We start from the raw sequence: 16737 nt of genomic DNA, 5'->3' as shown, positions 1-16737 counted from the left end.
AGCTACCCCTTTATATAAGAGTTAAAAAGAGATTCAAGTTTAGAAATGGTATTTGTATGAGCCCTGAAGAAAGAAAGAAAATAAATCAGAAGCACAAATCAGACAATACAATGTTAATGAATTTGTGTGTTTATGTGTTATGGTTTTTGTGCTTGAGTTCTCTCTTATTTGACTATGGATGGTTAACGGTGTTTGTAGAATGTACTTACAAATCAAATACCTAAATTCATAAGGTACACACTTTAAATTCAATTAATTATAATTATAATATCAATAAATAAAAATAAGTATTTAAGTTATATAATTTTATTACATATTATTATATTTTACAACTTATTTTCATAAAAAATTTATATATATATATATATATTAAATTTTCAAATAACGTATTCAACAAATAAATTCGTTTGATGATAAAATATTGGTAACTTAGCTTGTTTACCAAAATATTATTATTAATTACTTTAAAATGATAAAATTTGTTGACACACAAACTATGTGGATGCCACATCAATAAAAGTATTCATACAGTAAAGCCCAATCAATTTTATACTATCATCAATTTTTTAAGAGTAAATATTTGACATTAAATTTCAACCACAACTCTATTAATTTTGATCAACTGTCCAAATTTTGACAGATCTGACGAATGAGTGGCACATTTGAGATCACACATTTTGAATATAGGCTAAATTACATTTGTGGTCCCTTAACTTAATTTCAGGTAACGTTTTAATCCTTTATCTTTTTTTTTTCCCGACTTGGTCCTTTATTTTAATTTTAAGTGGCAATTTGATATTTTATGTTTTAAAATTTCAACAATGATATCCTTTTATATACAAAAATTCAAAAAAAATTTCAATCAAAACTCATAAAATTAATTATATTCTTCAATATAATACAAATTTCATCAAATTCGTAACGCAAATCTTCAAATAAACTCATATTTTCATACTTTATTTGATATTTTTAGGAATAAATGACTAAATCGGGAAGAAAAAAAAAGATAAAGGACTAAAACGTTACCTGAAATTAAGTTAAGGGACCACAGATATAATTTAGCCTTGAATATATTTTAACAAGGGCATAAATGAATAAAAAAACCTATACCTCTTTACTTAATTGTCTGAACTCCAACTATTATTTTAGTTTCTTTCAGCACTTTTTATTTTAGTCACAATTTCAGCACACCAAAAAATTGATTTACGTGATCTCAAAAGTTTGATCCCCATAGTTGAAGAACCAAACTCATTGTTTGAAGGAACACATTGCTGGGAAGAGATGGTTGCAAGGTTTATGTGCACAAAAGTAAAAAGCATGTGTTGCAAATTACACAAATTAAATTCATAATATTAAATAGTTGAATAAAGACACGTAATGAACTCACAAACAAAATTAAAGAAACTAAATTTATATTCATGAAATAGAATTAAACAACTAGATAAAATAAAACAAAATAAATAAATCGTTTCAAATAAAGGAATATTACTTCAAACAAACATCAGTACAACATACCAAATGACATAAACAAATTCACATAAACTTCATCATCTAGACTTCCTCACATATTCAACACTAAATTGTTCTATCATAGTTGCAAATTGGTACTGTTGGAACATAAGTATGTTATTGTGTGAATTTAAAAATTTGTTGAAGTCTTACATTGAAAATAAATATTTTTTTGTAAATTCAAGTGGAAAGAAACTTGTTTCAAAATTCAAGTTCCACATTCGAAATAAATATTTTTTGTAAATTCAAGTGGAAAGAAACATGTTTTTTAAATTCAAGTCTCATATTGAAAAGAATTTTTTTTGAAGTCTCGCATTGGAAAACTCTCATATTTTGAGTAGTTTTCCACTCTTTAAATATTAAAGTCCCACATTGGTTAGAAAACATATGTGAGTTTGTTTCCATCACTATATAATGAATTTTAAACTATTATGAAAAGTACACCAAAGTTGGATGCATTTCCCAACTTTCTCTTTTCTCCCTTTTATATTCTGCCCGCTTAATTTTCGAGTCACTTCTCCCCTTTCTTTTTGTCCCTTCGATATTTATGAGCAGTTTTGTACCGTAGTCTCTTCGGTTTTTAGAGCGATTGTTATGTCGTGTAGTCCCTTCGGTTTTGCAGTTGTTATGTCGTAGTCCCTTTGTTCTTAGAGCGGTTGTTATGTCGTGTAGTTCTAGAACGGTTTTCTACGGTGGAATGAAATTTTGATACCGTGAATCTGAGTTGTTTTATCCTGGGAACTTCGTGGTTGATAGTCTGTCTTGCACAATTTGGGTAGTGCCGCAAAACTTCTTAAAGAGAGCGACCTAGTCCGCGACTCAACCCAGTAATATCTTCGGTGGCATAAATTGTGATTTTTAAATAGTTTTCTAAAAATCAAAAATAACAATTTTAAGACGTTTCTTTCTGCCATGTCAACCAAAAAGATTATTGTATTTGGTTTTGGAGAATAATGATAAGAATTATATTCTTAATGGAATTGCTGATGATTTGTATATCTATTACAATTCCAGAAATACTACTAGAGATGTTTGAGATATTCTGAATAAGTAAGTTGTGAGCTGCTACCCATAGTATCAGATGACCGATGACAGATCCGTGGAGGCACACTCCCGTAAAATTCAGAAGATAACTCATGAGATCATCTATTAAGGTACATCACTCATGGCATATTTAAATTATATATTGAAATTTAATATGTCTCTTTATGTTTGAATGTCGAAATTAATAAAATGTCTCTTTTTGCATATATGTTGTGTGATTTTAATTTTTAACATGCTATACTTTGTGATGTGAACACATATGATTTCAAAATTAAGTAACTTTTGTTTAATTCCAAAGTTATTTTCAAATGACTTTGAAAAATGTGATTTTTATAGTCAAACTAAAATAACAAAGAGTTCACATAAATTTGTAGTTAGAGAATCTGAGTCTTTAGATTTATTACACTTTGATATATGTGAACTTGATGAGACATTAACAAGAAATGAAAAATAAAAGTGAAACGTTTGACATGTTAAGGATCTTTGTAACTGAAATTGAAAATCAATTTAGTATAAAGATTAAGAGGTTCCAAGTATGATTCTAGTTTATTTAATGAGTTTTATAAATTGTTTGGATTTATACATGGAATAACTGCACCATAATTACTTAAAGTGAATGGTAAAATTGAAAGAAAAAAGGAATATAACGCTTATTGAACTAGTTGTTGCTAGTATGCTTAATTCTAGTGTTGTAACTCATTGGTGTGTGGAAAATATATTACTTATTTGCTATGTTTTGAATAGAGTTTTTAAATCTAAAAACAAAACATCTCCTTATGAGATAATGAAGAAAAGACAACTGAACTTGTCTTATTTTCAAACTTGAGGTTTTCTGACTTATGTTAGAATCTCCGATCCCAAGCGAATTAAACTCGCCAGTAGAGCATATGAATATGTATACATTGGGTATGCGGTAAAGAACAAAGTGTATAGGTTTTATGACCTAAATTCAAAAGTGATCATAAAGTCAAACGAAGTTGACTTCTACGAAAATAAATTCCCTTTCAAATGGAGAAATAGTGGGGGCAACGAATCAAGTCACATTCTTATATCTATAAGCACCAAGCAAGGTGAATCAGAAACTTGAAGAAGTAAGAGAGTCAGAGTTGCTAAAAATTATGGACCCAAATATGCGACCTAAACTTTAGAAGAGGATCCTGCAAATCTTTTAGAAGCTTTGTCATCTTTGGATGCAGATTTATTGCAAGACGCAATAAACGATGAAATGGATTCTCTAAAGTCTAACAGGACCTGACATCTTGTAGACTTGCCTCATTGTTGCAAATCAACATGTTGTAAATGAATATTGAAAAAGAAACTAAAACCAATTGGAATGATTGATAAATACAAGGCACACCTTGTAGCCAAATGCTTTAGACAAAAAGAAAATATAGATTTATTCAACACTTTTTCACTAGTCACTAGAATAACCTCCATTAGGATACTCATATCGCTTGCGGCTATTCATAACCTTGTGATACACCTAATGGATGGTAAAACAATTTTTTAAAAGAGTGATTTAGAAGAAGAAATCTATAAGGAATAACCTGAATGTTTTGTGATTCATGGACAAGAAAACAAGGCCTGTAAGTTAGATAAATCTATGTATGGTCTTAAACAAGCTCCTAAGAAATGACATGAAAAGTTTGATAATTTGATTATATCGAATGAGTTTAAAGTGAATGAAAGTGACAAATGTATTTACTACCAATTTGAAAATGGAATTTGCACTATCATATGTCTCTATGTAGACGACTTGCTCATATTTGATTCAAACATTCATGCTGTAAATATTGTGAAATCATTATTGTGTAACAACTTTGATATGAAAGATCTCGGAGAAGCGAATGTAATCCTTGAAATCAAGATTACTAGGTTAGAAAATGGAATTTCTTTGGATCAGTCTCACTATATTGAAACAATCATAAAGAAATATAAATACTTTGACCGTAAACCTGCTTGCACACCATATGATTTAAGTGTGAAACTTTTCAATTACACTGGTGAAGATGTTAGACAAACTGAATATGCGAGCATAATTGGCAGCCTCGTGTATGCCACTGATTGTACTAGACCCGACATTGCCTACGTCGTGGGACAGTTGTGCAGGTTTACCAGTAGACCTAGTATGGAGCATTGACACGCTATTGAAAGAGTCATGTGATACCTAAAAAGGACCATGAGTATCAGATTACATTATCAGAGATTTCCTACAGTCCTTGAAGGATACAGTGATATTGATTGGAATATCTTATCAAATGATTCCAAAGCAACCACTATATTTTGGAAATTGAAGAACAGACGATATTGATTCAGTCTACTATGAAGACTGAAATGATAGCACTAATTATTACTAGTGAAGAAGCGAGCTGGTTGAGATGCTTGCTAGTTGAGATCCCTATATGGGAAAAACCTATGACAAATGTGTTGATCCACTACGATAGTACCGCGGCTATTGCGAAGATTGAGAATCGTTATTACAATGATAAGAGACAACAAATTTGTCGTAAGCATAAGGTTGTTAGAGAGTTACTTTCTAAAAGAGTTGTTATAGTGGATCATGTATGCACTGATGAGAACTTAGGAAATCCTTTGACGAAATGATTAGCTAGAGAAAAAGTCATAAATACATCCAAAATGATGAGACTAATGCCTATTGAGTCACTCATGATGGTAACCCAAACTAAAAGACTGGAGGTCCCAATAATTAGGTTCAATGGGTAATAACAAGTTGTGAAGTGATATGAGATGAACATGCTATTATAAATCAGAGAAGCATGATTCCTGAAGCGATATAGGATGAGGTAATAGAAACTCTTAATGAGATCTATACTCTATGTGGAGTGGAGTACCTAGCTATAAGAGTACTCTTGATAGACTCACCTATGTGAATGTGGAAGTGGGGCCGCTTCCTATGTAATTTCGAGGTAGAATTCCTAGAGCGTTCACTATACTAGGATACACTTGCAGGGTCATTAATGCACGAGATTTTGAGAATACATCCTATGAAAAGGTTGTGTGTGGATTTGATGTTAGAGATAGAGTTCAAGACTACGAGCCACTCTTGTTGAATCTGAATCTTACTTACTATGCAAAGGTTCAAGTCAAGAGACACATTTGTTTATGCACGATCTTATAGAAGCGTTTGACACTATTTCCAAAACATTTTTTTAAATTCAAGTGGGGGATTGTTGGAACATAAGTATGTTATTGTGTGAATTTCAAAATTTGTTGAAGTCCCACATTGAAAAGAAATATTTTTTGTAAATTCAATTGGAAAGAAACTTGTTTCAAAATTTAAGTCCCACATTCGAAATAAATATTTTTTTTGTAAATTCAAGTGGAAAGAAACATAATTTTTAAATTCAAGTCCCACATTGGAAATAATTTTTTTTGAAGTATCACATTGAAAAACTCTCATATTTTGAGTAGTTTTCAACTCTTTAAATATTAAAGTCCCACATTGGTTAGAAAACATATGTGAGTTTGTTTCCATCACTATATTATGAGTTTTAAACTATTGTAAAAAGTACACCAAAGTTGGATGCATTTCTCAACTTTCTCTTTTCTCCCTTTTATATTATGCTCGCCTAATTTTCGAGCCACTTCTCCCCTTTCTTTTTGTCCCTTTGATATTTATGAGTGGTTTTGTACCGTAGTCTCTTCGGTTTTTAGAGCGGTTGTTATGTCGTAGTCCCTTCGATTTTGCGATTGTTATGCTGTAGTCCCTTTGTTCTTAGAGCGATTATTATACCGTAGTCCTTTTTTTTTTGTCTTTTGGAGTGGTTATTATGCCGTAGTTATGAATGGTCACAATACCATATTGAGAGTGACTTTAATCGTAATATTGAGAGTGACTTTAACCGTCATATTAAGGGTATAATTCTAGAACGATTTTCTACAGTGCAGTGGAATTCTGATATAGTGAATCTGAGTTGTTTTATCTTGGGGATTTCGTGGTTGATAGTCTGCCTTGCACAATTTGAGCAGTGTCACGAAACGTCTTAAAGAGAGCGACCTAGTCCGCGACTCAACCCAATAATATCTTCGGCGGCATAAATTGTGATTTTTAAATAGTTTTCTAAAACTCAAAAATAATTGGTACATTCCAAATAACCTCTAGCTGTGAAGAAAATGATTGGCTTTACTCTTCAACACAAACTTTTTCAACTTCATGGACTCCGAAAATGGTGTATGACATCCCATATAGGTTTAATTTTTATTTTGACTAAACCACCATTTTAGTCCTGAAAGTATATAACACTATCATTTTGATCCTTAACTCACCAAAAACCAAAATTAGTCATTGAATCATCAAAATAGACTATGAAAAATACAACTTTCTATTATAAAGTCGTTAAAAGATATAATTCACTGTCAAAATAGTCAACGTCATTATAATATCAAAGACTAAACTAATTGACATTTTGATAATTTGAGGACAAATTGGAATTTTTTGTTGAGTCAAGGACTAAAATGACAACGTCATATACTTTCAAGGACTAAAACGATGGTATACTCAATTTCTTTTGTTTAGAACTCTCTGTTATTCACAAAAGGGGATCCTAAATTTAGGGTTCCTTCTATTTAAGAAGATGAAATCGTACATGTTTGTCATTTTGGTATCATAGAACAAATTCGTAACGATGCTCACAAAGATGTCACGTACATTTGATGCGTCAAAAAAATTCGACATATCAAAACTAACACTATTAGAATTGTGGTTTAAATTTAATGTTAGAAACTATATTAATTAATGAATGATTCAAAATTTTTAAATTATTTTTCTTCTGTTCGGAGACTATTCACTTTCAAGTAGGGGTGGGAATAGGCTAGGCAAGACCAGACTTTTAAAGGCCTGAGCCTAGCCTACGATTAATTTTTTAGGCCTAAGCCTGGCCTACGGCCTATCATAGGCTTTTTTTTTCCGGCCTGACCTGACTTTTTTAAAAGCCTGGTCTGGTCTGGAAGCCTATTTAAAAGCCTTATTCACATTAAAACATTTAAATTTTCTACTCATACCACATGATGCTCTCCACATACCAATATCAATGTACATATCTATATATATTAAACAAAAAAATAATTTAAAAAAATCTTAAATAAACATCCTTTAAACTCTAAAAAACAATTTTTGATTTCAAAGAATAGATTTATTTCTTAAACAAACGCATCTATTATTACCTCTCAAACAAATATGGAACGATTACTAAGTGATTGACTAATTGAATGACTACCGAATATGGAACAACTATCAAATATGGAACGACTACCGAATATGGAATGACTATTGAGTGATTGCTTAATTGTCAGGCCTAATAGACTTTTTTATAAGTCTGAGCTTAGGGGTGGGAATAGGCCAGGCCAGGCCAGGCTTTGAAAGGCCTGAGCCTGGCCTACGATTTATTTTTTAGGCCTAAGCCTGGCCTACGGCCTATCATAGGCTTTTTTTTCGGCCTGGCCTGGCCTTTTTAAAAGTCTGGCCTGGCCTGGAAGCCTATTTAAAAGCCTACTTAAAATAATTTTTAAAAAATATGAAGCAAACATCCTTTAAACCCTAAAAAATAATTTTTTGTATCAAATAATAGATTTTTTTTTTTCTGAAACAAACACACTTATTATTACCTCTTAAACAAATATGGAATGACTACTGACTGATTGACTAATTGAACGACTACCTAATATGGAATGACTACCAAATATAGAATCGCTGCCGAATATGGAATAACTACTGAATATGGAATGCTCACTGAGTGATTGTCTAATTGATAGAATTTAAAATAAGAAATTAATATAATAATAAATAATATTAATAAATAATAAAATATATATAGGCCGGCCTGTCATGCCTAATAGGCTTTTTTAGAGGCCTGAGCCTGACCTATTTAAATAAATAGGCTTTAAAAACAGCCTGAGCCTAACCTTTTTATTAAATAGGCCAGGCCAGACTAGGCCATAAGTAGGCCAGGCCATAGGCCCCTGACGGACGGCCTAGCCTATTCCCATCCCTATCTGAGCTTGATCTATTTAAATAAATAAGCTTTAAAAATAGCAAGAGTCTAGCATTTTTATTAAATAGGCCAAGCCAAGCTAGACCATAGGCCCTTGACGGACGACCTAGCTTATTCTGATCCCTACTTTCATAGATCAAAAAGTATTGTTTATTCAATTTTTTAATAGTAATGATTATTCTACAAATTGGAAATATATGAGTGATTAAAATTTAAAATATAATCAAAATACAATTTAAAATAAATTGAACTTATAAAATCACAATCTATTAGGATTCAAAAATATATTTAACTATTTTTATTAGCACACACTTCTCTCTAAACTTAACTAAATTTGAATTGATGGAATGGAATAGAGTAGTGGTATATAGTTAAATTCCATAGTTTAGATTTGCAAAAAATGAATAGAATGATGGAACGAGATGTAATCCATTCCATACCACCCTCTCTCCTCTTATTTTCTTTCTCCCAATTTGGAGTGTATCCAATGGAATGAAGCAATTTAATTAAATAATTACTCTTTTACCCCTATTTACTATTTTATGAGTAAATCATTTCGAGTAAATCATTTCTTCTTCTTTTCTTTATCGTTTCTTTTGAGTGCATCATTTTCTACGCACTTGTATCTTCTTATTTTGCTGCTGCACCAGTTTAAGTACGTGAGTTTATGTAAACCTTAAAATGTTTGCCGTAATAGTAGAATTAAAATGGACTTTATTGGTTACAATTTTTTTTTTTATCTTGATGTTAGAATCTACAGGACAGCCATGCTTGTTTTAGTTCGTAGCAACTGAGATAGATTATCACTATAAACGTATGTATTGGAGTTGAGTCTTATTATTTTTTTATTTAAGGTTGAAATAGAATAAAGGATAAAAGATAATTTTTTAAATAAAGACAAAAATGGAATAAAAATATTATAACTCACTCAATTCTCTCCACTTTCCAAACAACAGACTAGGAAATTTATTCTATTCCACCATACCCAAACAATGAAATGAAAATCTAACATTCCTTCCATTTCGCTCCATTAGGTTGTTCTCATTCCGCTCCGTTAATTATAAAATATTCAAAGAGACCCTTAAATTCTTTCATCTCATCTTTTCCTCTCTACCCTTTACCATTGCTCCGCCGGCGGTAGCATCCCAGCGCCATCACCGTCCACCGCGCCATCCTTGTCTCTTCTCTCTCCCTATCGCACTACCCTCGGCCCTCCTCTCTCGCGCGCCTGTTGCCCGTTAAACTCAGCCTCAACGGCACTACTCCGGCCACCCTACCGTCGGGATCTGCCTCCACCGCCCTCCAACAGTGAACTATCATTGACACAGCACGGTATTTATCTCAGATTTAGAGCTTTGTGATTTTAGGGTTATCTGAACTAGGAATTTTTTTTTATGACTATAATTATATTAAATCAGTTGATTATGTGATTAGGACTATTACATATATGCTGTGAATTATTGTTACGATTTTTGATTTGTTTTAAATTAAGGATTTTATATTGCTGTTGCTCTGTTATAGAGCTTGCGTTTTTATTTTCCTGTGGTCTAGAGGAGATAATTGTTTTTCTGTGACATTCTTGAACAGCAAGTGAGGTTATGGATGTTATAAATTGGGTAGTTATACTTGGTGGATGGAAACCTGTTGATTGCTCCATCGTTTTAAGCTGCTAGTTTTGGCCTTTGAGAGCTTAAAAAACCAGTTTAGTATTTTGGAGTTATTACAGACAATTGATTGTAAGAACTTTGTTATAGCTGGCTAATCTTTGCACTACTTGTGCCTGGATTAGTGTATTAATTCATTTTGCTTTTTCAAATTTTTTTTTGTTAACTTGTGTTTCTTGTTGTGGTTGTGGTGATTATGTGTCGGTTGCTGCTGAATGCTTTGAGGCAGTTGTTTTTCTTATTATAGTGTTTTGTGTGTTTTAAGAAGCGCTTAATATCTGTTTTCTTCAGGTTTTGATTCTTGGGGAAACTTGTTGATTTCATTTTGCTTCTTATCAGATCTTAGCCTTCATTCCATCCAAGGTTGGTGATCTCATCTCAATTTTTTTGGCGGAATTTCAAATTTTTTGGTTGCTATTGCTGATTTATAAAACTTATATTATATTTGTGTTGGGGAATATTTTGCTGCTGATCTGAATGTGAAACATGTTGTTGCTGAATTTGAGTTGGTGATCTCTTAGTTGTTGCTGATTTATTGAATCTGTCCATGCCTTCATTAATGCCCATATTGCAATGCCAAATTGCCAACTGTTAGTATACTTAAAATATAGGCAAAAATACACCTTTAGTCCTTTTATTTTAACTTAATTTTTGCTTAAGTCCTGTAAGTTTACTTTTTCCTGATTCAGTCATTTAAATTACATTCATTTGTACCATTAGCCTTTAAGATATATTAAATTATGTATGCAGTCCTTTAAGTTTTAAATTTTTTTCAACTTACTGTCATAAAATGTTAAGATCTAATCGAAACATTGTAACAAGATGAGTGTCCAAGCTACTTTGCATGTGAAAGAAATTAAAACATTGATTATGTAGATAGACTCTTATTACCTTGTTCTTAAGGTTGTACGTAGGTTTAAATTGTTATAGAGAAAATCAAGAAATATATACCATTTATAAGATTTGGTAAATGTTTTTTGAAGGATTAGTATGAGGGACATATTGTTGTAACATTTGGTAGAGCTTTAAATGATCAGAAACTTTCAATTGAACTATTTGTTGTCAAAATTGAGATAAAGGACTAACAATACAAAAAAAATGTAACTTAAAGAACCAAATCAGGATAACATAAACTTAAAGGACGTAAGCAGAAATTGAGTTAAACTTAAAAGGATTATAGGTGTATTTTTGCCTAAAAAATATGAATAAAACAACATATTTTGTAAAACAAACATATATCTTAACTTAAGCAATCAGAATTAGTAGTTGCTGGCTTGCAGCATACCAATTTAACATCTGGCAAGAAATATTAGTTAGTATAAGGATAAATTCTTGATGAGAGGAACCAGAAGGAAAGACTTGATGAGATTTCAAAATTTCAGGTGTAACATAATCTATGAACAATTTATCATGGTATAAAATTCTATCTATTTAAGGCCCTGAATAAAATTAGATATGATCATTGCATGTAAATAAAAATCTGATAATGATTCAGTATAGTATACTATGTGGTGTAGCCTAGGAACTGCCAAATCTAGAATCTAGAAGGAACATGTAAATAAAAATCTGATAATGATTCAGTATAGTATACTATGTAATATTGCATAATTATGGAATGTTCTTGAAGGTTTGCAATTGATGAGAGGTAGAGGTTTCAAAAAATGTTGACCTACATTTGGATTCAGTTGTAATGCATATATAATACATTTGGATTTGATTTATTTATGAGCATGATTTTGCTCTATGTTTTTTTTATCTGGTTGAGTTTGATACTCCCCATATGATTGTTCCTTAATTTTGTTTCCTTTGGGCTTCCGCCCCTGTTTTTGTCCAAAAAAATGTAGATAAATTTTAATCTAACTATGTATTATAATGTTCAAAATATTATAAATGTAAATCTTGTAAAATATATAAATAAATGCGTCAGAATACAAAAGGGAGCTTCATAACCTATATAGGTGAGAATTTCACTACAACATACAAATTTACTATAGAATCAATCAATCAGGGATCAAGGGAGTTGGAAGAGAATGAAGCAATCAAAGGATCCATTTGAAGCAGCATTTGAGGAATCACCACCTGATTCTCCAATTGAAGTGGAGCCAGATCCAGAAGCAGAGAACACAAGATCCAATTCATTGGTTGCACAACCCACTCACACCCATGAAGAAGACGGTCACATGAAAAACACGAGTGCCAGTAACACCACCACAATTGTCAAGAATAAAGATGAAGAAGAAGATGAAGAAGAAGACAACATGGATGTTGAACTCGCCAAGTTCCCTGCTGCTGGTGACCCTCACAAAATGGCTAAGATGCAGTCAGTAACTTCATTCTTTTCTCTGTTATTTCATTTTTATATCATATCATAAACTCTAATTTTTTCTATTCCTCTTTGTCAATTCTCAGGGCTGTTTTATCCCAATTCACTGAAGAACAAATGAGTAGATACGAGTCCTTTCGTAGGGCTGGATTCCAGAAAGCTAATATGAAACGGGTATTTCTTTCACTTCTACTCTTTTTTTTCTTATAGTTTTTTTTGCCATTGTTTCTTCTTCATCACGTAACAAGGTTCTTCATTTTAATCTTGCATACACGTTAATGGTATATTAACTTCTATGTAGCCTGACACTTAAGATTGAAGGTGTGTCCAGTGTTCCGACATGTGTTAGTGGTGGACACCAACACGACATGACACTGACACATATAGTTGCATTCAATACCTACATTTTCTTTAGCTGGATATAGAGCTGTGAAAGAATTTGGGTTAATAGTTCAGGATTAGTTAGAGTTTGTTGGGTGGATTGAAGGTTCATTGTGTATATTTGAGATAAAGGGGATGAGTTTTAAATAAACATGGTTTGGGGTTTGACGGTTCTTAGAGGAAACTAAAGGAATTAGCAACTGTCTTTAAGGGTTATTTTGAATTTGGCTCCTCTCTAAGGTGCATAGATACCAGATAGTAAAGTGATAAAATAAAGGGTTGTTATTTCAACTTACTCATGATTGTTATAATGGGTTTCTAATATCAACTATTGATGTATTCATCAATGGTTGATATCACGTACTTTAAACTCTAAAGTGAGTTGGTCACTATGGAAGAGTCGGATCCGTTTTTCTTTCATTCTGTTTTGGGTAATTGGACAATGAGTCAGTGACAGACTTCTTCCCATAATATCAAACTAACACAGCAATAGGTAATTTCGTGTTTAAGCTTTTTATTTCTTGATGCTAGGCTAGTCTGATACTGTGTCCTTCATTATTAATTGACCTTCAGCAGTCGTTTTTTTGTTCCTAACCTGATTGGGGAAAAATTAACTCTAACTTCAAGACTCGTGAATGATCTTATTATACTACGATGGACACATGCCATAGTTGAATTCAGATTATTTATAACAGCTACAATGGGTTTGGGTCCTCTCTGGTTTTGGAATAACAGGATGTGGTCTTCTAAGAAAGAGAAAATAATACCGCTTTTCATACACATGATTGACTGTAGGGTAAGATCCCGTAGTTTTTGTCCAATGCTTATAGGCACTTGAGCTAACCTTACCCACGTTTTCTCCTTGTATATTATTCAAGAACGGTTTCTGTCATGTTAGGTTGTGCATCAATGCTGCTTTTGAACTCATGTACTTCTACAGGAAATAGCAGATTGCAATTTTTGCATTCCAATTTGCACTTTTAATTTATATTATAGTAAGATAAGATTGCTCTCAAGTTTCCTCTTCTTTCTTGGTTGTCTGTAAGCAGTTATTAGCGAGCATCACTGGGACCCAGAAAATCTCTGTCCCAATTACGATTGTAGTATCAGGGATTGCAAAAATGTTTGTGGGTGAAGTTGTTGAAACAGGTAAATTAGTTTTCCTTTACAAACGTGATGACATGGTTCCTTTCAATATAACTATAAATAGCAAAATGCAAAAGATTAGCATAATGAAGGTACTCTTGTGCATATCGCGTTTCCCAGATCAAAATGTTGCAGTGTAATAATTCTCATTAATCAAAGGTGTACTACGTTTGCAGCTAGAATAATTATGAAGGAAAGGAAAGAATCTGGACCAATCCGACCATGTCATCTGAGAGAAGCACACAGACGACTAAAGCTTGAAGGAAAAGTCTTTAAGAGAACAGTCTCAAGGCTCTTTCGGTAATGGACCAAATATGATTTTTGGGACCATACTGGCAGAAAAAGTTTTTGATCCCATTGTCCAGATTATCCAATCAGTTGGAATGAGTGAAACAATGTTGGTCAGTTGGAATGAGTGAAACAATGTTGGTAGGTAAAATGGGAAAGTTGTTCAGATATTGATTTGAGCTTCATCTTTTCTTTCTTGTTGTGTCAAATATAATATTCAATGCTTTTACTGTATTATAATCTACCCTTTCCTCCATCAAGTAACCGTAGGAAGTTCTTACAAGCAACAAATTCGAGCATACGCATTCACGTATTTTAGATTTTAGGCAAAACTATATTTTTAGCCTTTTACTTTATTTAATTGCAATATTTGGCCATTTATTTATTATTTTCAAAGCAGTCTTTTATTTTTTAAAATTTATACAATTTAACTTTTTATTTTTTGTAATTTATACAAGTTAATTTTTTATTTTATTTTTTTATTAAAAAATATTAAGGTGGCAAGTCACAATCTTCGTTACCTTCATCATCATCTTAAATAACTTACATTGAAAACCCAGAAAAATTAAAATACCAATATCAAAATCTCCAAATCCAAAAATAAATCATAAATCTAACCACCTCATCAAAATCTCCAAAATCAAACATAACCCTAAATCTACTTAAAATTCCCCAAATTCTTCTTCAGTATCTCTCTAAATGAAACGATTAGCATGATATAGTGAATTAAACTCCACATATAGATAATATGATATTTATGCTACTTGTAAGAGCTCCATTACAAACATCATACATATGTATCATCGTCCCCCAAAACAAAAGCAAATGACTCATAGGTGCATACTCATTGTGACACTACCGAACTATGACACATGCATTAACAATACAAAATGGTCAAGAATGTGCTTCTCCATGGAATAAAGGGAGTTCCTCTTGATTATGAGTTTCTAAATCATTTCATTAATGGGTTATATCATAGCATATCAGAATATCATCTTCTTTACTTCTTCAAAGAGAGCGTGAGGAATTTGATAATTTTTAAGTAGATTTAGAGTTATGTTTGATTTTGGAGATTTTGAAAGGTCGGGTAGATCTAAGATTGAGGATTTTAATTTTTGAATTTTAATTTTTCTGGTTTTAGAAGTAAGATGATGAAGATGACTAAGAAGGCAATGAAGGTAATGAAGGCTATTCTTGGTTTTTTATTTTTTTATATAAAAAAACAGATCATGAAAAATGCAAATGTTGCTTACCACATCAACATTTTTAATAATGAATGAAAAAATGAGTTAACTTGTACAAGTTTTAAGAGATATAGGACCTATCTGAGTTAGAAAAAAGATAAATTATCAACCTATTAGAACTAAATAAGATAAAAGGCTAAAAATATGATTTTGTCTAGATTTTATGTTGAACTTTGTTTTTGTTGTTTTAGAATGGAAGATCATTATGCAAGGTTTCTGTTGAATTATGGTACCATGGACATCTTGGCCCAACTCATGCATTGCACAGCAAACTGAATTTTGCTTCAGGCCCAATCTCAAGTTGACTCGAGCTGGTGAATAACTAACTGAGTTGATTGGTTATTTGAGTTGACAGCCTATAACAACTTCAGTTAGTGGTTGTTATAGTTAGTTATTCTACTAGGAACTATATATACTTCTTTAGCTCCTCTTGTACAAAACAATTCATTCATTCTTGAGTAAAAAAAACACACAAACAGGAAAAAGAAAAGAAAAAAAGAAGAGAAGTTTGAAATGGGTTATCAAACTTGTGTGTGTTTATCTATCTTCCTTTTTTAAATCCTTCTATTACTTTGTTCAAATTCATAAAGAAGAGTTGATATGTGTTGTTTCATAATATGTGCAAGTTAATCAAGATGAAAACATTATTGGTTCATCAAGGATTAGAAAATGCACTGACTAGGGATTTGATGAAGAAAAGAAGAAAGAGATCTTGGAGAAAGCTCATAATGAATTAATTATGAGTTTGGGGGACAATCCATTGAGATAAGTTGAGAAAGAAAAAACGGCCGCAACAATTTGGCAAAAATTGGAAAATTTGTATATGGCCAAAAATTGGAAAATTCGTATATGACCAAGTCTCTTGCAAATAGTTTCTATTTGAAGCAAAGGCTCTACACCTTCAAGATGCAAGCATGAAAGTAAATTGAAGAACATATTAACGATTTCAATAAACTCATGATTGATCTTGAGAACATTGAGGTCATCATTGACGATGAAGATCAATCGCTACTGCTTGTAAGTTCTTTGCCAAGTTCTTATGAAAACCAAAGTTCTTATGGTAAAGATTCTTTATCTATTGAGGATGTTCGATTAGCACTTTTTTTTAAAAGAATTCAAACGAAAAT

The 16737-nt window shown here is 31.9% G+C and overlaps 1 protein-coding gene across 3 annotated transcripts; it reads left to right on the top strand.

The window, feature by feature from the left end:
• The first annotated feature begins 9523 nt into the window (after window positions 1-9523).
• On the top strand, window positions 9524-14622 carry LOC101500198 (transcription initiation factor TFIID subunit 11). 3 transcript variants are annotated; one of them, XM_004515380.4, is made up of 6 exons: window positions 9524-9896; window positions 10520-10591; window positions 12237-12548; window positions 12638-12725; window positions 13982-14081; window positions 14199-14335. In XM_004515380.4, exons 3-6 carry the CDS (start codon window positions 12259-12261, stop codon window positions 14216-14218), a joined length of 498 nt encoding a protein of 165 aa, XP_004515437.1. In that variant the 5' UTR covers window positions 9524-9896; window positions 10520-10591; window positions 12237-12258; the 3' UTR covers window positions 14219-14335. The 3 variants fall into 3 exon arrangements, with proteins under 3 accessions (XP_004515437.1, XP_073222705.1, XP_004515436.1); XM_073366604.1 differs by having other exon boundaries at window positions 9527-9896; window positions 12223-12548; window positions 14255-14622; XM_004515379.4 differs by having other exon boundaries at window positions 9530-9896; window positions 14255-14622.
• Window positions 14623-16737: the final 2115 nt, after the last annotated feature.

This window comes from Cicer arietinum, chromosome 3 (assembly GCF_000331145.2).
Source record: "Cicer arietinum cultivar CDC Frontier isolate Library 1 chromosome 3, Cicar.CDCFrontier_v2.0, whole genome shotgun sequence".
Classification (NCBI taxonomy): domain Eukaryota; kingdom Viridiplantae; phylum Streptophyta; class Magnoliopsida; order Fabales; family Fabaceae; genus Cicer; species Cicer arietinum.
The sequence above is the reverse complement of the archived record's forward strand: the minus strand, read 5'-3'. Positions and strand labels throughout refer to the sequence as shown.